Raw genomic sequence first — 24,655 nt, 5'->3', positions numbered from 1 at the left:
TGAGCAGAAAATTAAAGAAAATACAAAAATGGTGATTTGATTTATATTGTGATATATATCGTTATCGAAAATTTTGAAAAAATATATCGTGATATAATTTTTTCTCATATCGCCCAGCCCTAGATTATGAACTTCATGAATCTCTTCCTCGTCTGTTTTCATAATTTAAAAAGACTGTTGCACGACGTATTCGAGCAAATGCCAGTATGATAGGGTCAGAATGTCGCTCCTGTTTGTAATTATTTCACAACGCCTGTTGAGAGGTTGGAGGACACCTGAGCACCTCATAACGGAGTCTTTTATGTTTTAGGACAAGTCAGTGTGACCCTGTCGCATGAACAAACGCTTCGAAAGGCAGAAAGTTTTGGGTGTAGTCTAACTGTGCATGTGTCTGTGTGTTTAAGTTTTGAAGTTTGTCTCTACTTCATCCCCTACATGAACATTTTTAACTCTCAGCGCCACTGACTGACCACCTTGTTCACTGCTGTGTTGTTCCTCCTCCCCCTTCCTCCACGTCCTGGCTACAAAATTTTCCCCCGCCCTTGGGAGTCTTGCCAGTTTCGTTGAAATTCAAATTCGAGGCCAGTAAGAAAATAAACAAAAATAACCAAAAAAAAAAAAGTGGCCTGTTGTGTCCTGTGGGCGGTAACGTGTTGCAGGTTTGTTATTGGTTTGTGTGAAGTTGTTTTTACAAATTAACTTGCGTAATTTCCTCAGTGTGTTTTTAATTTAGACTAGAACGCCAAGTCTAGTCCTTTCAGGCGTTCCTGCTGGTGTTTATGATCCATTTTCAGTGTGGAACAGGATGAAAATTGAGGAAGACCTGTAATTTATATAGATGCTGTTGCGTAAACAAACAGTCTCTCTGTGTATGGGTGTGTGTTGGTGGTGTAATTTGATACAAGTGCACAGCTTCTCTTTTTGACTTGTTTTTTTTTTTGTTTCTGTGCAGCTCTTCAGAAGTCAGATGGTGACGTGAAGACGATGAAAAAGCAGGCAGAGAATCTGACAGTAGAGTATGATCGACTGCTCGAGGAGCATTCCAAATTACAGGTTAACACGCACACTTTCATTTCAATAAGTTTCACTGGCATGGTGATGTGTAGGTACGGTATTGCCAAAGTCTCATACAAAGAGAACTGTTATTAACACAGCATGCTTATACAGGAATGGAGATTATTAAAAAAAAATGCATACAACTGCAAGCAGGGGTCTGTGGCGTCCAAGCGTTCTTTGCAAACATTGCCTCCAGTCGCAGAATATGGACATAGAACCAAAAATCCACTGTCCGATGATATGGTACAGCACCTTTTGAACTCAACTTAAAGATCCTGAGAATTTGCAGACATCCTCGGAATCTTGTCCTGAATGCACCTGGCAAGCTCTGAGTAAATTAGGCTCTACTTTGATCGGATGAAAAAATAATTAGGGGGCCAAACACCAAATGACTATGAAGCCTATTGATGACGGAAAGAAGTAAAATAAAACCAGGGTAAACGGACACGTGGTGTTACCCAGAGCTTAGACTACATTTCATCTCAATCACACCCTACATTGGGGCAATTCCATGTAAATGTCAACCTCACCATGCAAAAATAAAGCAACATGTAATACATCAAAACCACTCCCAGAGATATCACCTAGGCCTGTATTTTACAGATGTGAATAAGTTGAACCAATTTGTAACCAACCTAATATGTCACTGTCAGTCTTTCTTTCTTATAATGTAAACCCCAAGCTAAAATCAACTTTGATCATGTACAATTCTATATTATTGCCACAAGCCACAGAAACGTATGCTAAAATCCACAAAACAGCAAAACAATAGCCATCCTAAATATTATTTAAGAACTTTGATAGTTTTAGCTGATATTTAGAGAGTTTTTCAAAGGGTTATGGTGGTTAAATTGCTGATTTTCTAAACATATGCCATGTCTATTTCAGACGCGTCACATCCATAACGGAATTTCGTCACATCCATAACGCTGACTTTTCCTTCCGAAACTCTGCATGAAATACAAAATATTTTAAACAAAGATTTTTTTAATATTCACCTTGGACCCCTCTATCAAACGGATATCTCCATTTCGACATTAGGTTTACGATTTCAGAGTTTGATAAAAATGTACAGTCACCCAAGAAAAGTGATACTTTTTCTGTCACATCCATAACGCATCTTTTATTGGCATTTTCTGGCATGCCCTAGATGTACTATGGGAATTGTTCTTGTTCTATCACTTCTCCAGTATGGTACAGCCTTAAAATATGCAACACCTGTTTAAATACTGGGAGACAATAAAACATGCACTGGGTCATTTGTTGCCATTTTGAGTTCAAGTGTCACGTCCATAACGCTGGAGTTGCTCATTGATAAAAGATAAATCTGATCAACGAAGCCCTGTGATCTTCCTTTTTTTTTTTTCCCTCCCTAAGAAGAATCAGCTTCCACGATCATTCATGATTGTTAAAAGAGCAGCCACGTAGCTGAAGATGACAACTGATTTGGGTTTTTAAAAGATGATATATAACATGGTCTTGTTCAGTGTAAATCCATTGGGGCGGGAATACATTAAAGGAGCAGTGTGTTTGTTTTTAGCGTCACCGTTCCTTCATGGAAAAACTTTGACCAGCCTTCCTCATCCCCTGAGATGAGACTCAGGCCAAGTTTACATTAGACCGTATCTGTCTCGTTTTCTTCGCGGATGCACTGTCCGTTCACATTAAAACGCCGGGAAACGGGAATCCGCCAGGGTCCACGTATTCAACCCAGTTCGTGTCTGGTCCGGTGCTGTGTAAACATTGAGGATACGCGGATACGCTGTGCTGAGCTCTAGCTGGCGTCGTCATTGGACAACGTCACTGTGACATCCACCTTCCTGATTCGCCGGCGTTGGTCATGTGACGCGACTGCTGAAAAACGGCGCGGACTTCCGCCTTGTATCACCTTTCATTAAAGAGTATAAAAGTATGAAAATACTGCAAATACTGATGCAAATACTGCCCATTGTGTAGTTATGATTGTCTTTAGGCTTGCCATCCTTCCACTTGCAAGTGGTAAGTGACGCGCATGCCCGATATGCACTGGGATCTCTCACAGCGGCTCAGTCCCGAATCACTGCTCGTGCGCTTCACTCGCGCGCTCTGTGAGCCGCGCAGGGCCGGAGTGCGCACCCTCCAGAGGGCACTCGCTGTTCAGGGCGGAGTGATTTGGAGCGCAGGATGCCTGCGGAGCCGAGCCGCTGAGGAGAAATTTACACATTACACATTTCAACTTGCGTGCCGTCTAATTAGTCATGTGATTAGCGTATCCGTGTATTGGCGTTGCTGTGTGCACGCTAATCGTTTTTTAAAAACGTTAATCTGATGATCCGCTGGTACGGTCTAATGTAAACCCCACCTCAGAGGTTGTGTTTAGTGAATTGAGCAGATCTGCTCCAGCTGGAGGTGGAACTAATTTCAGGGCCAGAAAAATTTCTGAAAACATTACTTGAAACTTCCAACTCGCATTTCTTTCTTCTTTGCGTTTTTGTTTATGAAAATCCTGCGCGTATTAGCCATCTGGGTAAACGGTGGTGGTGGTGGTGAACATTTCAGTATGTATCTTAAAACTGATATAAAGGCCAATGAATTTATTCTTCTTATTCAAAGACTTCCAGATATGGTCTCGAAGACACCCATATAACAATCGGTAGCATTAAAGCTGTACATGTGTACTTGCACCCCTTTTCCACCAAGGCAGTCCGAGGGCAGGTTCAGAGCTGGTGCTTATGCTTGAACCAGTTCTTCATGTTTTGACAACGAAAAAGCCAGCTCTCTGGACACTTACAGTAATGCTTTTATGGCTGAGGACTACAGTTGACTTGCTAACTTTAGGACTGCAGTTATCATGAACAGTTTTGCACTCAAGTTTCCATCAACGATGAGTTTAGAACATCAACGAAACGGTCTTCATGTTAAAACTGTTAATATTATAGTCATGTTGTCTGTTGTTGCTCAAATGAGGCTGGGTTCCCTTTTGAATCTGGTTCCTCTCGAGGTTTCTTCCTCATGTCGTCTGAGGGAGTTTTCCTTGCCACCGTCGCCACAGGCTTGCTCATTGGGGATAGATAAGGGATAAAATTAGCTCACGTCTTGGGTGATTCAGATTTTGTAAAGCTGCTTTGGGACGGTGTCTATTGTTAAAAGCGCTATACAAACTGACTTGACTTGACTCTCGGCTTGGAAAACTGGTTCCATAGCAGCACCAACACTTGTGCTGTGTTCACACTTATACCGGTACGAAAGTGGTATAACTGTATCGATACAAAGTATACCGGTACAGTTTAGTGCATCTGTCCACACTAGCGAGAAATGTTTGCGGTTTTCTTTCACAGAAGTTGAAATGTGCGTGCGCGAAATGTTTCCGTGGTTACCGAGTAACTTCCTTCCGAGAATATGGCGGATGAAACCGCGTGTGTGCTTTTTGTTGTCAGTGTACAGTCTGTATTTCTGGTGGTCATTTATTCAGTCGAATCGTATAAAACGCACGAGGCAGTCCTCCCCCCCCTCCCTTTCTCCCTCTTCTCTTCTCCTCCCTTTCTCTCCCTTTTCCCCTCTTCCTCCTTTCTTCCTCTCTCCCTTTCTCCCCCCTTTCTTTGCTCCATGTAGCTCCACGGTTGTTTTGAGCCATTTTGACGTTTTATTTACAGCTGGAAAGCACGTGCGTATTGTATTGTATGAATAACCCGGAAGAAGTACGAATGGTTCATTGCGCTTGCGCATTATATTTATATTGATACAGAGCCACTTCATCTGTCCACACTACAGCGAAGCGCTATAGTACCGATACTGTACCAGTACGAAACCCATACATTTGTGGGTTTCGTACCGCTACAGTAGTGGTATAGTTGCTAGTGTGGACAGGTGTTACGGTATGAAAGTAGTTTCGTATCGGTACAAAATCCCTAGTGTGGACAGGGTATTGGTCTAGAACTAAAGGCCTCTGCATGCTTGTGCGACAAGGCTTTCGCAGATAGCTTTTCACAGACAGTTGTAATTTATTGTTGAGCGAGGATAATAGGCGTGTGCGATTTTATTCACCGGCACAACGCAAGGGGGCGAGAAGTCGCTAGGAGTAGTTGGTGGGTGTGGTTAATGGAGTGTTTATCCTCTGGTTACTTATAATGACTAGAACTTTTTTATAATGACTAGAACTGGAGTCGTATAGATGTCCGTACTTCTTCACTTCCTCAATCAACCGCTCTTCATGCTGCTCCATCTTCGCTCGTGTTTTTAAAAATGCCGGTCGTGAAAACAAAACAAACCGGGAAAGTAGGGAAGCGGAAGTGCGTGTACAGCGGGTAGAGTGGACCAATCAGAGCCCTCTTGTCTGCGAGGCTTCTGCGGTGGTCACAATTTTTGGGAGGTGCGCGCAGAGCGTCTGCGAAGGTGGGGGGGGCTACGCAGACACTGTCTGCGACACCGTCTGCGAGGACTGGGTTGTCAGCATAAATTGGCCTTAAGAACTACTTCTGTCAGTGGCTGGGGGTGGGATTACCATAACAAAGACCAACTAAAATTGTGTTTGGATGCCAGTGTAGGCTCACAAAGCTATAAGCAACACTTGTAAAGAGACGATGTGGTCCACCATTGGTGGTGGTGGTTAGCGTTAGCACTGCTGGGAGAGTGGAGACGCAAACCGTTTTTCTTAGATGGTTCGGAAATTGAACTGGCACTAACACAAAGTTCGTACTTGTGGAAAGGGGGTATTAGAGCTGCTTTCAGTTCCCAGGGCTGTGAAAAATTCCGCGAATTTGGCCGCCAAAAATATCATTTTAGTTAATCATCTAATTTTGCAATAAAAATGGGGGGGTAGGTTTCTTTTGCGACAATGACAGACCGGTTTACAGCATTTGCGCCATGCTTACAAACCACGGCGCGAATCTTGTGCTCTTTAAACACGCTTTCGATATCAACGGTTTAGAAAAGGAGAATTTCGCGGTATGTCTGTGTCACGGAGGGACATCGTTCAGAGGGAGGACGGTGAGACCGACGATGTCAAAAACATTTGACAAGGAAAACGGCATCAAAAATCCATGGAATTGGCGATGGCTGGAGTTTAAAGTCGGTAGTGAATGAGCACATACGGAAGATAAAAGAACCAGGGAAAGCTTACTGCATCTTGTGCCATCAGGATGTGAAGTACGGTTCTGGTGGAAGAACGCGTTTGGTTGACCATGTTAAAGGAAAAAAACATGCGGAATTGGTGAAATTGAAGCTGTCGAACTATAGATTACCAGGTCGACCATCTTGTTCACATTTATATATTCAGTTTATAATAATAAACAGTTCAAATTAAATGGCATGGTTGAGAAAATATTTGCTTTCAGGAGATGCTTCAAATCTATCAATATACACAAAATCTGTTCAGCTTCTGGGGCCCTGCAGGCCCCCGGCTCCTGGGGGGCTGCTCCCCCCAGACCCCCTGCTAAAATTGTGTCCTCGGATTTTGTCATTTCTATTTCACAGCCCTGAGTTTCGTGTATGGACTCGAATGCCTTTTTGTTTCACCAGGTAAAAGTCACTCAACTTGAACAGCTTCCTAGAATATTTATTACTGTTTTATTTACATTCATGGTATTTAACACACCATCTTATTCAGAGCAACATTCAAATGCGCTTTTTGTTCTCCATCAAAAACATCCTTGTACTAGTACAAATAGTCCATGATCTAAGAATACCATAAAGCTTAACCCTGTTGGAGAGGAGTAGAGAGAGAGAGAGAGAGGTTGGACAGCAAAGAAAACATCATGACTCAAGAGTATAGTATGAATTGGAATACTCAGCTGAGTTACTTAAGCGCTTACAGGAAAACCTCACCCTGAAACACAGCTCGACGTTTTCTTGCAGTGTTTGATGTCTGATATTAATTAGAAATCCAGTGCAGGATTAGTGGAGATGTTGATGCAGAAGCATCCAGAATGAAGTGCAGTTGCATGTCATTTCAGCAGAGACTCTGCTTGAGATGACGAGTGCACTGTTGTTGAGCGTGATATTAGCATGAAAGCTTTGAAATCTGATCTGTTTGAGCTGAATATACAGACGAGAGCAGGACAGACTAAATGATTTGGTCTCTGCTGCATCTCTTTCGACAGAGATGAAACGAAGGATAAGGGCCTCTGCATGCTCTTGCGACAAGGCTTTCGCTGATAGCTTTTCGCAGACAGTTGTAATTTATCGTTGAGCGGGGAGTAATAGGCGTGCGTGATGTTATTCACCGCCACAATGCAAGGGGGCGCGAAGTCGCGAAATCGCTAGGAGTAGTTGGTGGGTGTGGTTAGTGGAGTGTTTATCCTCCGGTTACTTATAATGACTAGAACTGGAGTTGTATAGATGTACGTACTTCCTCACTTCCTCGATCAACCGCTCTTCGTGCTGCTCCATCTTCGCTCGTGTTTTTAAAAATGCCGGTCGTGAAAACAAAACAAACCGGGAAAGTAGGGAAGCGGAAGTGCGTGTACAGCGGATGTAGAGTGGACCAATCAGAGCCCTCTTGTCTGCGACGCTGTCTGCGAGGCTTCTGCGGTGGTCACAATTTTTGGGAGGTGCGCGCAGAGCGTCTGCGAAGGGGGGGGCTTCGCAGACGCCATCTGCGATGCCATCTGCGAGGACTGCGTTGTCAGCATAAATTGGCCTTAAGTCCCTCAACTCTGTCAGCAGGTAGTCAAATAGCATTGTGTGTGTTGGTTTTCTGTGCGAGTACACTGTGATTATGATGAGCACAAATGAAGAACTACGGCTTACTTATGGCCCTTTTCCACTACCCTTTCTCAGCTCACTTCAGCCCGACACGGCTCGCGTTTCGACTACCTCAGAGCAGCACGACTCGGCTCACTTCAGCCCTACTCAGCGCCCAAAACTCGCACGGTTTTGGAGTGGGGCTGAAGCGAGCCAAACCGAGCCGAGTGGGGCTAGGGGCGTGAGGAGACACTCCCCTGTGCACTGATTGGTGAGGAGGAGTGACCTCGCATGCCCACACACGCCCCGCGAGCACGCTGGGATCTGTAAACACCGTAAACCCGGAAGAAGAAGAATTACGAATTATGAGAATTTCTGAAGCCTTATGCGCCTCGCCTCATCTATACGCTCTTGCCAGTATCTGTTGGCGTTGTCGGTGACAACAAGCCACAGCACCAAGACCAGCAACACTAACGACTCCATGTCCTCCATGTTTATTGTTTACTATCCGGGTCGTGAGACTACCGCTTAAAAGGTCACTGATGTCACTGTTTGCGCCGCCTAACGACATCACGTGACGTCCACCTACTTTCGCTAACTCCACCCAATGTGCCCACCCACTTCCAGCCAGCACGGTTCAGCGCGCTTGTAGTCGAAATGCAACTCCAACAGCCCCACTCAGCTCGACTCAGCCCGACTCAGCCGCGTTGGTAGTGGAAAAGCGGCATTAGATCTGGCTGGTGAGTAGTAAGATTAAAGGTAACAAGCAGAGTTATAGTAATTAGAAACGGAAATAATGCCCATGCTCGATTTGAGCTTTTTATTTTCCCCTTGCCTTGAGTTCTAGTTTAGTGTGGAAAGTTGCACAAAAAGAGAGAGTACATTCTGGAAATACTTTTAAATGTAACTCATTGTCTGGTTTCAAAAAAACACATTGTGCTGTCCCCATATACAGGTTTTTGTTTTAGATTTTCTGAAGATAATCTCGCTCATGTCCTTGATGCATTTCATTTTTAACTGCGTACCCAGTATTTCTCTACATGTTACTGATGCAGAAAATCACTTCAGTTAATGATCTCATGAACATTCAGCCAGATAAAGGAATTACTATTTGTAGGCAACGATGTCCTGTTTACAGTCTGGATTCAAATTGCTTTCTAAAGGTGTGACGCAGGATGGATGACTAACTTCATGAATCTGTTCTTTGTCTCAGTTTTCATAATTTAAAAGGACTGTTGTACGATGTATTCGAGTAAACGCTAATATGATACGGTCAGAATGTAGCTCCTGTTTGTAATTATTTCTCAAGGTCTGTTGAGAGGTTGGCGGACACCTGAGCACCTCGTAACGGAGTCCTTTATCTTTTAGGACAAGTCAGTGTGACCCTGTCACATGAGCAAAGGCATCAAAGGGCAGAAAGTTTTGTATGCAGTCTGACAGCAGCTGTGTGTACGTATATGTGGATTAAGTTTTGAAGTTTGTCTCTACTTCATGGCCCACATGAACATTTATAACTCTCAGTACCACTGACTGATCGCCTTGTTCACGGCCATGTTTTTTTCTCAATGTCCTGGCAACAAAATTTGCCCACACCCTTGGTAGTCCTGCCAGTTTCAGTGAAATTCAAATTCAAGGCCAGGAAGGAAAAATAGACAGCATTGTGGGTAAATGGTACATGTTAATAGAAGAATTTTAAACCAAAAATGTCAGCTCAATTTCATTACACAATAAATCTTGGAAATCTCTCAGTAATTCACGTTAATTATGAATGTTCATAGGCAAGCCATTTAGGTCAGTGATTCAGCTCTTCAAACAGCCAGAGGAAGTTCACTCCATCACCTGAGTGCCAGGACCGAGAAGAGCCTTAGCCTTAATGCATGTCTTCCTTGTATGTTGATGGATAGAGGCATGAAGGGAATGCGGTACAGAGTAGAGTTTGATGAGCGTCTTCAGGGTTTTTTTTTTTTTTTTTCCCTTCAGTGAGCGTCAGTATTTTAAATCGAATGCGATCAATTATGAACGGTCGATGGAAGGAGCGCAACGATATCTTGGTCTGTCCACAGGGTTCCCGCGAGTCCTTAAAAAGTCTTAAATACAACTTTCGGTTTTCAAGGCCTAAAAATGTCTTAAATTGTTTGGAATGACTGGAATTTTCGAAAGGGAGGTATTAAATTTAATATTGGACCGAACGAGTGAAATGTCTCCATCCGGTTTGGGGTATTTTTTTAACCTTAATTTTAAAAGTGACCCGCGTACCTTTTGGGGGCAGCATTGGTTCTGTGCATTCCGTAGATCAAGAGCTAACGTTAGGAGGCTACTGGAGGCGGTGTGGTGTGGTGCGGTGGTTTGGAAGAGTGGGAGATGTGCAGGTAGCTTACGCGGGCGCTAGAAAGCGTTGATAATTATGGGAAGATGTCTGTTTAACGACAAGTGGTTGGGGGATGACAAATACCCTCAAAATAAGGAGAAGAATTGTTTGCAATAAAAAGCGCTGGATCACACGTGTTTAAAGACGGTAACGCAGTGCTGGGGACACGGCGGACTGGAAAACTGGTTTTTCACGGACACGAGGCGCGCGCGTGTGTTAGAGGTCAAGCACTCAAGTGAAACGCAGGGGGGTTCGCGCATGCGCACAAGAGTCAGGTGGAAAATGGGGCTTATAGGAAATAATAATAATGATTAACATTTTTTTTTACAAAATTAACATTGTTTATTGTACTAAGTTTAATATAAATATATAAACAACCTTTTATTTCAAAACTCAATTAAAAAGAACTCCAGAAAATACAATAATTCTAAATATAGTACAATATAAATTTGTACAAAGTTTTTTAGTTTTATTACTTATCGTCTACAACAGTGTTTTTAATATAATAAGAATATTAACAACCACTAATAATAATTAGTAGTAATAGTAATTGTTGATTATTAATCATTACTACTTATGAATTAGTGATTAATAAGTACTAGGGATTATTAAATGTTATAAAATTAAGTTATTAAAAATTATTCCAAATAATTATTAAAAAGTAGTAATTGGTAGAATACAAACACATATGGATTATAGATAATTTTTAAAAAAATAGTGAACATTGATATAAAATAACTGTACTACTACTAATAATAATAATAATAATAAACAATAATAATACTAGTAATACTTGTTGTTAATGTTATCAGTTCAGTTGTTATCAATGTTCACTATTAAACAAATATCTACCGTATAATCCATGAATAATTGCATCACAACTACTACTACTAATAATAATTACTTTTTTAATAATAATTTTAACTAATCTTGTAACTAAATTTTATAGCATTTTAATAATCAGTACTTATTATTTATTAGTATAATTTAGTAGTTGATGATAATTACTACTTATTATTAAATTACATTTTGATAATCACTGCTTATTAATTAAGTAGTAATAATACTGAATTATAATAATTGCTACACTATTAATATAGCTAATAAGTAGTGATTATTAAAATGTTATAAAATTGAGTTAATTTTTTATTATTAAAGTCGTTATTATTAGTAGTAGTAATACAAACAATTATTCATGGATTATAGATAATAATTAATGATTATTTTTGAATAATGAACATTGATATAATAATTGCAGTGATCATTACAGTTGTTACAACAAATTGATTGATAATGGTTATGAAAGGTGAAAGTTGTTTTTCTGTGTTTAATGTCACGCTCTGATGATTGTATGACTGCGTAAACAGGTTTATGCTGTTACCTGCTATAATGCAGAAGATACTCGAGGACTTCCTCAGGCAGTTGTATACTGTACGACACTCAGACTGATTTTGCTGTCAGACACACAATCACACATCAAAGATAATCTTTGGGGATTGAAATGGTGCCGGCTAAGGTTCAGCTGGTTCTACTTGCCGTTTGTTTTTGTTTTTGAAATGATTCATGGTGTTTTCTCCAGTAAACCCCAGTCTTCTCCTTGCTGCTACAGTAGTTCTGCAGGCCCAGAACACACGACTTTGCTTCAGCTGTTTGCATGTCTAACAGTTGCCATTGATGCACCCTGTTCACCAATTGTGTGCATTCTTCTTAAAGGACATGGGACATGAAACATAAATGCACGCTATATCAGTTTCTTTCCATTAAAAATATGAAATAATTGCATCAACAAATACAAAATTATCTATTAAATTCAGCAAAATCGTTATATTCGTGATGATTATATGGCATTTCTGCTCGAGCTCCGATATGCATATTTTACAACCGGAAGAGCCGCTGTCACGTGATCATACGTCACAAAAACTTTCAGGTACAGCACAAGCGGGTAGATGAATATGGAGAAGTGTGAATCGTGATGACAAATGCCACAAAATAGTTTTTGTGTTTTGGATGACAAGAAAATTGTTTCGTTTTTAGTGTGTTTAACGTACATTGAACATCATGGTGTATTGCGACCTCCCAGTCAGTCAGACGCGCTGTCACTCCTGTTAGCAATGTAGCTAGGCTCAGCACGGCCAATGGTATTTTTTGGGGCTGTAGTTAGACGCGACCAAACTCTTCCACGTTTTTCCTGTTTACATAGGTTTATATGACCAGTGACATGAAACAAAGTTCAGTTACACAAATTGAAACGTAGCGATTTTCTATGCTATGGAAAGTCCGCACTATAATGACAGGCGTACTAACACCACCTGCGCGCTTCGACAGCGCATTGATACCTTCACTCGGAGTTGTACCATTATTTTTTAGACAGGGCGGACGGACCAGGGCATTCGCCCGCCTGGCCGTGCCCGACGAGGAGCGCTCTCGGCCGGCTTGGGAGGCAGACGGCAGCCCCTCTTGGAAGTGTGGTTTTACCATGGGCCTCATGCGGTAAGGATTAGTATTATAATTTTGGGTGTATCAGTTATTGATTATCATAATTCTGACTCGTTTCGCCATTTTGAGTGTTTTCATCTCGGACTCTGGAAGCATTGTATCTCAATCAATCTCGAAAAATATCAGCAAAAAAAAACTAGCTTGCAACGGACTTTAGCTAGATCTATGATGAACTTTCAATGTATGATACAAAAATAATACTTCTTTCAACAGATCATTAGCCTTTGAGCAGAATTGTTTTTAACTTACCAGGAAGTGTTATCCAGCCGACCGCTTTCAGTTTCATGGGGATTGAATGAACTCTCACTCTCGGAATCATCTGACCCGTCAGAGTAAAGACAAGATCCATGTTCATGTGAATTTCCAGCTATCGGTTCGAATTGATAGGGTCTAACTTCACATCTCTGTGAAACATCGGGAATGTCACTGTCGATGGTGTCCATTTCGGTAACCTGTTTACATTAGATTCCCAAGCGCTGGCTCCTTGAAAAGTTTTTGTGACATCACGGGTCACGTGACCGCTTAGCTAATTAACGAATCATTGTTTTACGCTGATGTATAAAAAAGTTGAATAATGTGATGATTTTCACATTTTTGACGCCCTGCAGTGATTTAGATGGCATTTCTTATGTCCTTTATACATAATTATACCCAGAAAAAAATCCATGTTCCATGTCCTTTAAGGTTCGTAAAAAAACTATTGTAGAAAAGTTTTAAGTTGTCGTATTTATCATTTTCTTTGCCATGGTACAGTCTTAATTTTTCCATTTAGAAGTCTTGAAAAGGTCTTAAAAGTCTTGAAATTTGTACTTGAAAAATGTGCAGCTACCCTGTGTCCAGGAGTTACCATTGTTCTCTCAAGTGTAGCTCTCACTTCATCATCGTAGTCACCAGCCTGTGGAATATGTCGGGCTACCCTGAGGCCTCCTCAAATCAGACGTGCGTACCAGGACTAGCATGACACATGACCGTGCTTGTAAATACCCAACTGTATTTCTTGACAGTTAAACTACACATCACTTTTCTCACCAATCCAGTTATGACTTGTAGTCCTGAGGGGCCCAGTGCCAAGAGCAGAGTATTAAAGAGCAGAGCTGCGGCACTGGAGGGTGACGGATCAGTAATCATGACGTCATGTATGTTGTCTGTGCTTGTACCAGAGATTGTTCACATGGAAAGTTGGAGACTATGTGATCCTTTGTGCTTGAGGTATGGTGTGTGGGTGTGGTCCCCTCCTTCCGGAGGTGAGCAAAATGATGTGAACAAGCGTGCGTTAAGGTAATGGTTTAGGCCCTGTCCACACGGCAACGGATTCAGGTGAATCTGCTAAAATTGTTTATCGTTTCGGCGTTTTGGGTGCCCCACAACGATATTTTTTGAGAACGGGTTCCAGAGTGGAAAAATCTGGCAACGGCGCCGTTGCGAAGTCGTCTGGATGAGCAGAACGGATTTGTTTACGATGACGTCACAACCACATGACTAGAACAAGCAGCACTCTCGCTGTTTTGTATGAACCACTGCGTTGCATTCACTTTTGTATACAGCTTTTCTTTTAAATAAACAAGTAACTGAACCATTTCTTGAATTTCTTTTTTTTATTGGATAAGACTGCTTTTCAAAATGTTCACACACAATATAAAAAGTTATCTAAATTATATAAAAATGCTTTTCGAAATGTTCACACAATAAGAAAATTAAGTTATATAAAACTAACTTGTACACACAGAAGGCACGATTTCCTCGCGTAGTCGCAGCCATCTTCTTCTTGTTGTGTGTTTGTTCCTAACAGTGCTTCACACCGGGTAGAAGAAGGGGTTTATGCGCATGCGTCTACTTATATTGTTCTGGTGTCTCCGATGGGCCCGTCTTACAGCGCCCCTAGAGGTGTGGCATGTGTATTGCATCGTTTTCAGCAAGCGTTGCGTTGCCATATGTACCTGATATTTTACTGATCCGTTGCCCATGTGGACGCGATATATATATATATATATATATATATATATATATATATATATATATATATATATATATATTTTTTTTTTAAATAAAATCTCGTTGCCGTTGTCGTGTGGATGTAGCCTTAGTCAGGGGGAAGAGGATTCATTTACATAATTTGTCCCCTGCAAACACAGATCAGCCAAAACCTGTTTTACTGAATTGGCTTTTGCTTTAATTTTGCAGTGCCGCTAGAAATGGAAGCCAGCCTCCCAAAAATCCTTGTTTTACTCAAGCTCTGAACTGTAATTTTCAGAGAAACAATTTTGCAAAATGCCAGTTAATGTGTGTATATATAAACAAACTTGCATTCAGAGCATGTAAGTTCATTACATGCAGTGTGTGCAACATAACTGCAGAACTGGATGTGGTTTGAGATCATTTTGGGTGTGATAGACGACTTCTGTTACTCGTTGGCCAAATTTGTTTCGTCAGTTAAGTACTACAATTATAGAAGCAAACTTTAGATACAAACATAGTGGAGTATGTGGAATATTGTATAAATTAGACTTTCCAATTATAATTTTTTTTTAAAGTGCAAACAGGAGAGTAAATATTTTTCATGGAAAATGTTTATGCTGTTCGTCAGTGCCATTGCTTTGGATATCTTCTATGAAGGCCACTATTGTTGCACAAACTGGCCTTGATCCCTGACTAAAGATGCAGCCAGTAATGACGAACACTTCATACATCAAGCATGTGTGGACAAGAGCTTGCTGTAAACTTTCCTTTTATTACTTGGTTTTTCCCTGAACTCTGTCCACCTACCCACATGCCTAATGACTGACTTTTTGGTGGTACACATGACTTTTTTCTGCTTTGTTCCAAAGGATGTGTATGTAAGTCAGGAAGCAACTGAAAGTGCATTTGTGAGGAAGGGTATGTTGTGAAATGGCATTTTGAAATATTTGGGTGCAAGCTTTAATTGAGCAAAGTTGAATGAATATCTGGGGTTGACATGTACAAATAAGACATGTTGTTACAGTGATTAAGGGGAAAAACTTCCATTTCTTCCAGTCCTCGGGTAATTTTTTTTTTTTTTAAACTTGGGCTACATCCACATGACAACGGCAACGAGATTTTTTTTTTTTTTTAAATATCGCGTCCACATGGGCAACGGATCCGTAAAATTTCAGGTTCATATGGCAACGCAACACTTGCTGAAAACGATGCAATACACATGCCACACCTCTACGTGCGCTGTAAGACGGTCCCATCGGAGACACCAGAACAGTAGAAGTAGACGCATGCGCATAAACCCCTTCTTCTGTAGCATTAGCCACATAAAGCTTTGATTATTAATCAGTAGCGTAAAACGAAAGACGCGGAAAGAGGAATGAATGGGGGTAGATGGAAGCCGGTACGCCAACATTCTGATATCCTCCAGAATTCTTTAATGGTCCGGAATAAATTGAATGCTACACGTTGATGGATTACTTTGTTCTTCTACGCCCTTTTTGAGGAATGCATTGTCGGACTTAAACCAACATCTGAAGAGGTGAGATCGCTCCTTTTTTTTTTTTTTTTTCTCCTATTTTTGCTGGCGGGATTGTTTTTGCAAAGCGCACGGGCGGTGCACGGTTTGGTACTGCTTCCGCAGTGTTTGGACTAAAGACTCTCCCCTAAGGGCTATTCTCTCTCTCTCTCTCTCTGTCTCTCTCTCACTTTGCACCATTAGACAATAAATATTCACAGTGAAAATATTTTGTAAGCGTGTTTCATGAACCAAGTTATAGGATTTGTTGACAACTCGCATCGAGTTCGTTACACTTCTACCCGGCGTGAAGCACTCACAGTCATGGTTGTGACGTCATCGTAAACAAATCCGTTCTACTCATCCAGACGACTTCGCAACGGCGCCGTTGCCAGATTTTTCCACTCTGGGACCCGTTCTCAAAAGATTTCGTTTTGGGGCACCCAAAACGCCGGTGCTGTATGGACGCCAGGCCGAAACGATAAACAATTTTATCAGATTCACCTGAATCCGTTGCCGTGTGGACAGGGCCTTAAAAGGAGCACGCAGAACTTTCACTCACTTGTAACTTTATCTAACAAATTCCTGTCATTATTTAACAATTTGCGTTTGCTTTTTGCAGATCATGAAAATTCTCTATACTTGTGCATCTCAGAAAATTAGAATATCGTGAAAGTTCTTTTTTTCGTTACCTTATTTCAAAAAGGTAAACTTTTGTTATATTCTGTCTTCATTACACAAAGTGAAATAATTCAAGCCTTTTTTGTTTTTAATTTAAATGATTTCTGGCTTATAGGTCATGAAAATCAGGAATTCTGTATCTCAAATTATTAGAATGTTTCATTTCAATTTTGAGTAAAACAGTAGAAATATCTCTCAGTCTAGTTCAGTACATGCAACCACAATCATGGGGAAGACTGCTGACTTGACAGTTGTCTAGAAGGCAATCATCGACACCCTCCACAAAGAGGATAAAACCACAGAAGGTCCTTGCTGAAAAAGCTGGCTGGAAAAGGTGCACAAGCAACAGGGATGACCATAGCCTTGAGAGGATTGTCAAGAAAAGTCAATTCAGAACTTGGAAGAGCTTCACAAGGAGTGCACTGAGGTTGGGGTCAGTGCTTCAAGAACCACCACGCACAGACACCTTCAGAAAAGGGGCTACAACTGTCGCATTCTGAATATGAAGCCACTCCTGAATCAGAGACAGTCAGAAGCATCTTGCGTGGGCTGAGGAGAGAAAGTTACTCCTCAGTAACACTCTCATTAATTATGAACGTTCATTGGCAAGCCATTTAGGTCAGTGATTCAGCTCTTCAAACAGCCAGAGGAAATTGAATCCATCACCTGAGTGCCAGGACTGAGAAGAGCCTTAGCCTTAATGCAGGTCTTCCTTGTATTTTGATGGATAGAGGCATGAAGGGAATGTGGTACAAAGAGTTTGGTGAGCGTCTTCAGGTTTTGGATTTTTGGCTTTTTCTTCAGCAAGCGTCAGTGTTTTAAATTGAATGCGATCAACTATGGAGGGCTGAAGGAAGGATTGCAACGATATCTTGGTCTGTCCAGGAGTTACCATTGTTCTACCAAGTGTAGCTCTCACTTCGTCATCATAGTCACCAGCCTGTGGAATATGTCGAGCTACCGTGAGGCTTCCTCAAATCAGACGTGCGTACCAGGAAGAGCATGACGTGACTGTGCTTCTAAATACCTGGCTGTATTTCTTAAAGGTTAAACAACGCATCGGTTTTCTCACCAATCCAGTTATGACTTGTAGTCCTGAGAGGCCCAGTGCCAAGAGCAGAGTATTAAACCTCCTAGGGCTTAGCGGTCACATGCGTGGACAGCACTTTATGGAAATTCGGAACAAGAATCCACATATGTGGACATACTTTTTCTCTAAAAGTACATCTTATCAAAAGATGATGCTTAGTTTTTTTCTAATCAGGTTCTAATAAGCCCAAATAGCAAAGAGAAATAAAAAAATGCATGTAAAAAAACAGCTTGGGCCTTAGGAGGTTAAAGGGCAGAGCTGCAGCACTGGAGTGTGACAGGTCGGTAATCATGACGTCATGTATGTTGTCTGTGCTTGTACCAGAGATGATTATTCTAAATTGCATGGAGAGTTGGAGACTGTGAGATCCTTTGTGCTTGAGGTGTGGTGTGGGTTTGTGGGTGTCCCCCCCCCCCCCCCCCCCCCCCCCCAACTTCTCCCTTCCTGCCAGAGGTGAGCAAAATTATGTGAACAAGTGTGCATTAAGGTAATGGTTTAGTCAGGGGGAAGAGGATTCATTTCCATAACTTGTCCACTGCAAACACAGATCAGCCAAAACCTGTTTACTGAATCTGCTTTTGCTTTAATTTTGCAGTGCTGCTGGAAATGGAAGCCAGTCTCCCAAAAATCCTTGCTTTACTCAAGTTCTGAAATATAATTTTCAGAGAAACAATTTTGCATAATACCAGTTAGTGTGTATATATAAATAAACTTGCATTCAGAGCAAAACTCTCATCTCTTGTATAATGACTTGCGAGATACAAAAGTCAGATCGTCCAAGATGGCCACCCCAACATAAAGTTCCAGTATTCAGCTACGTAAGTTGTAGTGAATCATACTGTGTCTTAAACCACATCAAAGTGTGTGCGACATAACTGCAGAACTGGATGCGGTTTGAGAACATTTTGGGTGTGATACGTCTGTTACTCCTTGGCCAAATTTGTTTCGTCAGTTAAGTACAACTATAGAAGCAAACTTTAGATACAAACATAGTGGAGTATGTGGAATATTGTATAAATTAGACTTTCCAATTCATTTTTTTTTTTTTTTTTAAAGTGCAAACAGGAGAGTAAATATTTTTCATGGAAAATGTTTATGCTGTTCGTCAGTTCAGTTGCTTTGGATATCTTCTCTGAAGGCCACTATTGTTGCACAAACTGGCCTTGATCCCTGACTAAAGATGCAGCCAGTAATGACGAGCACTGCATACATTAAGCATGTGTGGACAAGAGCTTGCTGTAAACTTTCCTTTTATTAATTGGCTTTTCCTTGAACTCTGTCCACCTACCCACATGCTAATGACTGTCGTTTTGGTGGTACACACTACTTTTTTTTCTGCTTTGTTCTAAAGGATGTGTATGTAAGTCAGGAAGCAATTGAAAGTGCATTTGTGAGGAAGGGCTGCCTGTCTAGTTCAGTACACGCAACCACAATCATGGGGAAGACTGCTGACTTGACAGTTGTCCAGAAGATGGTCATCGACACCCTCCACGAAGAGGATAAACCACAGAAGGTCCTTGCTGAAAAAGCTGGATGGAAAAGGTGCACGAGCAACAGGGATGACTGCAGCCTTGAGAGGATTGTCAAGAAGTCAATTCAAGAACTTGGGAAGCTTCACAAGGAGTGGACTGAGGCTGGTGTCTGTGCATCAAGAACCACCACGCACAGACGTCTTCAGGAAAGGGGCTACACCTGTTGCACTCCGAATATCAAGCCACTCCTGAACCAGAGACAATGTCGGAAGTGTCTTACGTGGGCTAAGAAGAGACAGAACTGGACTGTTGCTCAGGGGTCCAAACTCCTCTTTTCAGGTGAAAATAAATTTTGCCTTTCATTTGGAAATCAAGGTCCTGGAGGAAGAGTGGAGAGGCACGGAGTCCAAGGTGTTTGAAGTCCAGTGTGAAGTTTCCACAGTCTGTGACATGTCATCTGCTTGTATTGGACTTGATTAAAAACACACTGGACCAAAGTCAACGCAGCTGTCTACCAGGAGATTTTAGAGTACTTCATTCATTCTTCCATCTGCTGACAAGCTTTATGGAGATGCCGATTTCCCTTTCCAGCAGGACTTGGCATCTGCCCACAGATATTACTGCGCTTGATTGGACAGCCAACTCGCCTGACCTGAACCCCACAGAGAATCTATGGGCTATTGTCGGGAGGAAGTTGAAAAACTCTTGACCCAAAAATACAGACGGGCTGAAGGCTGCCATTAAAGCAACCTGGGCTTCAAGAACACCTCCACAGTGCCCCAGGCTGATCGCCTATGTGCCATGCCTCATTGATGAAACAATTCATGGTAAAAGCGCCCCAACTAAGTACTGAGTGTATAAATGAACATTACTTTTCCCAAGTTGGACATTTCTATGTTGTAAATACTTTTTTGATTGCTCTTAAGAAATATTCTAATAATTTGAGATACTGGATTTCTGACTCTAATGAATAGAATAATATGAAAGTTTTGCCTTTTTCAATTAGATTATGAAAAAAGACAAGCTTTTCATGATATTCTAATTGTTTGAGAGACATTAGTATAGTCAGAATATCCTGTGGAAACCTAAGCTTGTCAGATTTTAAAGAAAAAAAAGGGCGGGAGAGAGAGAGAGACTAATCGTGTGTCATTTTCTTTCCTAATACTTAGTTCCATCTCAGTTCCAGTCCTGTCTGGCAAAGATTTCACGATCTTTTGTGGTTTCCCATCAGTTTTAGTTACACTTGCACAGACTTAGTTGTGATTTCAGCCTGAGATAATTGGGGGGGGTTGTTTCACCTACTGTTTCAGAACTTTCTGTGGGATTGAGATGTGATAATTTTTTCCTCCAGGCCAGCAAAGTGTCTTGTTGTTCACTCTTGAAGTCACACCTGGGTTTGGCTCGACAGTTATCCTGAAACGTGGGCGCATCAGTGTTTGTGTTCTGCATCGATAGGCATGAAAAGCAGATCTCAGAACCTGACCTGTGTAATGAGTCACGTGTTTCAGGATGAGCACTTCAGTTGATTTAAAGCATTTGAACAATCGAAGCTTAAAAAGGGACTATGTTTCTGTTGAAGCTTCTAACTAGGAATTTCCGACCTCCTACTAGCAAAAAGACGACAAAATAAAGAGAACTCTGAATTCCTACTTGAAAACCCTGAGTGCTCGGCTCAGCCCAGAATTCAGCAAAAGACGTCAAATCAAAATGGCACCCACAGCATCAACAGTAAACAAAGTCAAACTCCTTTATATGCTGTATATTTTGTATGCACTCGTATTTGCTTTAAACTAGTTTCAATCTCTAACACTGATTATACAGTTTGCTTTTTTGAGGAGAGAAATATACATCACTCATCAGTTAGCATGTCCGCCCCCCCCCCCCCCCCCCCCATTTTGTAACTTGAACGCGTCAAGCTCAGAAATCATGTAATTCCAAGTTCCCACTTCTGAGTTAATTCAATTGCAGCATTAAGAGCATATAATGAAATACATGTTTAATGAATCTGTTCATCATTTTACAAGTAAGAGGGTGTCTGAAGCATCATGCTTTTTCTTTCCCAACTCTGCTTTTATGTAGTTATGCAAGTTATTGAGTCCTGCATTCTCAACTTAAAAAAAAACATATTGAGTCAGTGAGGAAAAGCTGTTAAATTATTGAAACCTGAACTCACAGTCTGGTGATTTGTTGCTCCTGTACAGTCAACAGTGCTCCCTTGACCATAGGGAAGTTGGTAGGGTGTTTTCACACACAAACGAACATGTTTCTGAAGGTGGGATTTCCTAATCAACTGGGTCAGCATTTGCCTTTCTATATAATGCTCATGTCTTGAAAAGGGATGTTGGGATGCTCCGTTAGGTGAATTTTCCTTATGAGGCTTTTTACTATTGAAATTTATTGTTTTTCAGTATTTTTGGATATCACCAGCCATGTTTCCCACTCCTGTTACTTTACTGATGATTTAGATTAGGAAATGTTTGCCTCACACTGTTTTGTGTGCGTGTTATTTCCAGGCGACGTTTGACTCTCAGCATGATAAGAAGTCCGACTGATGGAGTTTGCCCCACGCACCTGTCTGTCTCTCCTCTTCCTTCCTGAAGCCACGTCCACGCATCACTTCCTGTTGCTGGATTGTACCATACAGGTTTAAGGAGTGATCCCATCCTGTATGCTTAACGTCAGATTACGCTGTGTTCAGTGTGTTGCATCCTGTTGTCTTTTTTTTTTGGTGTGTATGTTAAAGGTTACTGTTCTGTTTTCTCTCCTGAATATAACTTTTTTTTTTTTCTTATTTTTTTGTCTTGTTAAATCTTCATATTTTTGAGCGAGTGAGTGTGGGAATGTTGGGAAAGAGGAGGGAGTGAACTGTTTCTTATAATGTTTAATATTTTACTAGATGGACTAAAATTCTTGTGGATTATGTCTATAATCCTGTTCAGATGGTAAAATTATATAATTGTGATTGTTTGGCGAGAAGTATTTTCCAGTTCTGTGAATTTTTCTCGTGTAGTTATTTTTGCCTTAAAAGGAGACAACTGAACGAGTGCTTGCGATGTTATTAAACGGTGGTGAATGTGTGGTTTTTGGTGTTTGATTTAGGTGTCATTACACTGTGCACTAAAGACTTTCTCTCCGTTTACTTCTGCTATTGTAGGGTTTGTTTGTTTGTTTGTTTTTTGGGGGGGGGTGTTTGGTTTTTTTCCCCCCCTTTCTTCCTTCTCTTTCACTCTCCTCAAGCCTTTACTGTAGGAAAATGATCACCTCCGCTGTAGTTTCTGAAGCGATGGCTCCCTCTCTTCCAGAGAAGTAATGGAAATGCACAGTGGACTAGTTTATTCCAGTCCACACTGGTTTCGGTTGGTGTGTGAACAAGGCAGAGCAGCAACAGAGGCAGCTCAGATCACCTTTCCAAACATCGCCATGTCGACTGAGGTTTTTCACATATCACAAACCTCTAGCAGTTAATGCTATATGAGAATGTTGAGCATCATCCTCTTATTGACTCCCAGTTTCACTTCCCTACTGATTGCTTGCAATTAGGAGTCACAGATCAATAGCTTTTGTTTGGCCTGGATGATTCTAAATGATGGAAAATGCAATGCTTGTCAATAAAATATGCTCAGCATGCCACTGCATTGGCACAGCTTTCAGTAGGAGTGTGTATGAGTGTGTGAGCCTGGGGGTCATCAAAGGGGCTGAGGCTTCGTAATGAAAGTCCTTCTCACCCAAAAATATGCCTCCTTTGACTTAAATCTTTCTTTGGCTCTGTTAATCTCACAACATCGTAGCAAATCATGATGTGGCTCTTAAAATAGAGCTGAGGGGGATCACAAGGACACATAGTTAAATGGTTCATCGCTCTGTCCTCGTGGACTGTTTAACTCCATGAACCATACAAGGAATCTCATCTCCACCATAACCACCAGACTATAGTTCAATTTCTTCTGCGGGTGAAACTTTAACCTCACTGTACCAGGCACTTAATATCCCTGTATGTTTAAAGACTTGAGGCAATATGTGAGGCTGGTTATATTCAGTTGTCACTCTTGCAGTCGTAGGTTTCTATGGTAACATTTGATAGTAATTGTGTGTTTATTTGATGAGTGACTTCTCGCTGATGTCTGTAAACTAGTTAATGAATAAATAAATGAGTCTCCAGTTCCAACCAGTTTAATTCCAGTGCTTTGGTTTCTGCATCTGCAAAGTGTAGTACTTGGACATGTTAGGTGCGGTTTTTTGTTTTGTTTTTTTAAATAAATATAAATTTGTGAAATAATCAAAATACTCTGGCTGATTTTAGTAGCACATGGTTAGATTGTATTCTGATTTCCCAGCATGCCACATTTTGTCTGTAATGCCAATTCACATGTTTGGCACTGTGCTCCCACCAAAATTGAAGTGCATCTATTAAAGTTTCATTAAGAATAATCATTCTTTTTGTCCTGTTTCAAAATCGTGCAAATGTGAGGCTTGATTATGTTGAATCTACGCAAATGACTGTGCTGCAGTTTATCTCATTTGAGATTCACCATGTCGGTCAGAAATGGGCAGCTCTAGTGTGCGTGTGTGCAGTGTGGCTAACTAAACCAACTCTGTGAATCATCAAGCTTCTAATTTGAATCAGAGGAGTGAGGTCAAAGCAATAAACTCATAAAATGGACTGGAACTGCTGGTCTGTTATAGATTTTCAGAAATATTTTTTAACTTGTTTCTTGAGCCAAAAATGAAATTTACATGATTTCTCTCTTGCCCAAAAATGGAGCTAAGGCACACTTTCCCCCCCACCCTGTCTGAAGTGCTTTTCCTTAGATTTGAACTTGTGCTGTGATGTTATTGATGATGTATGGGAAAAGCCTATACCTGTGAAGCATCATAAACTGAATGTCAATCATTGCATCTTGCATCTGCACCACTTTGGAATCCAGGTATTTATGGTTCTTGAAATGCAAACCCGACCAATATGATGTAAAGAAACCAAAATCCGTTATCACAATGCAGCCTGAATCATGAAGTTCTGCCTACTCAGTTACATTCAGGGTGAATTGTCAATTTTGATGGAATGAGTCTCCAGTGTCAACGTTTGGGATCAGAGGTAAAGCTCTGGCTTTGTTTGCCAACAAAGTGTTCACGGTGGTGCATTTTATTTATTTAGATTTTTTTTTTTGCATTAACTAACTTCAAAAGAGAGGAAAAAACATTGAGAGGGTGAATGTTTTTTAGTTGCTGTAACGCAAGTGATAACAGGACTGACTTATCTCATGGATGTTCCACAACATTAAATGCAACGATAAAAGTACGATAAAGCTAACCTGGTCAAACTACTAATTAAGACTTGTGAATGCTGTAGCTGTGAAACATTCCAC

General features: G+C 41.1%; 1 protein-coding gene across 2 annotated transcripts in view; it reads left to right on the top strand.

Annotated features, from left to right (window-relative positions):
• Positions 1-23,720, top strand: part of bcap31 (B cell receptor associated protein 31) — a 66,720-nt gene extending 43,000 nt beyond the window's left edge. For both annotated transcript variants that reach the window (XM_060932409.1, XM_060932410.1), the window contains exons 7-8: positions 953-1,053; positions 21,806-23,720. In XM_060932409.1, the coding sequence (XP_060788392.1) occupies positions 953-1,053; positions 21,806-21,844 (140 nt within the window). In that variant the 3' untranslated portion in view covers positions 21,845-23,720. The remainder of the gene's footprint in view (positions 1-952; positions 1,054-21,805) is intronic.
• The last annotated feature ends 935 nt before the right edge of the window (positions 23,721-24,655 follow it).

Source organism: Neoarius graeffei, chromosome 10 (assembly GCF_027579695.1).
Source record: "Neoarius graeffei isolate fNeoGra1 chromosome 10, fNeoGra1.pri, whole genome shotgun sequence".
Taxonomy (NCBI): domain Eukaryota; kingdom Metazoa; phylum Chordata; class Actinopteri; order Siluriformes; family Ariidae; genus Neoarius; species Neoarius graeffei.
This window is presented reverse-complemented; position numbering and strand designations above follow the sequence as displayed.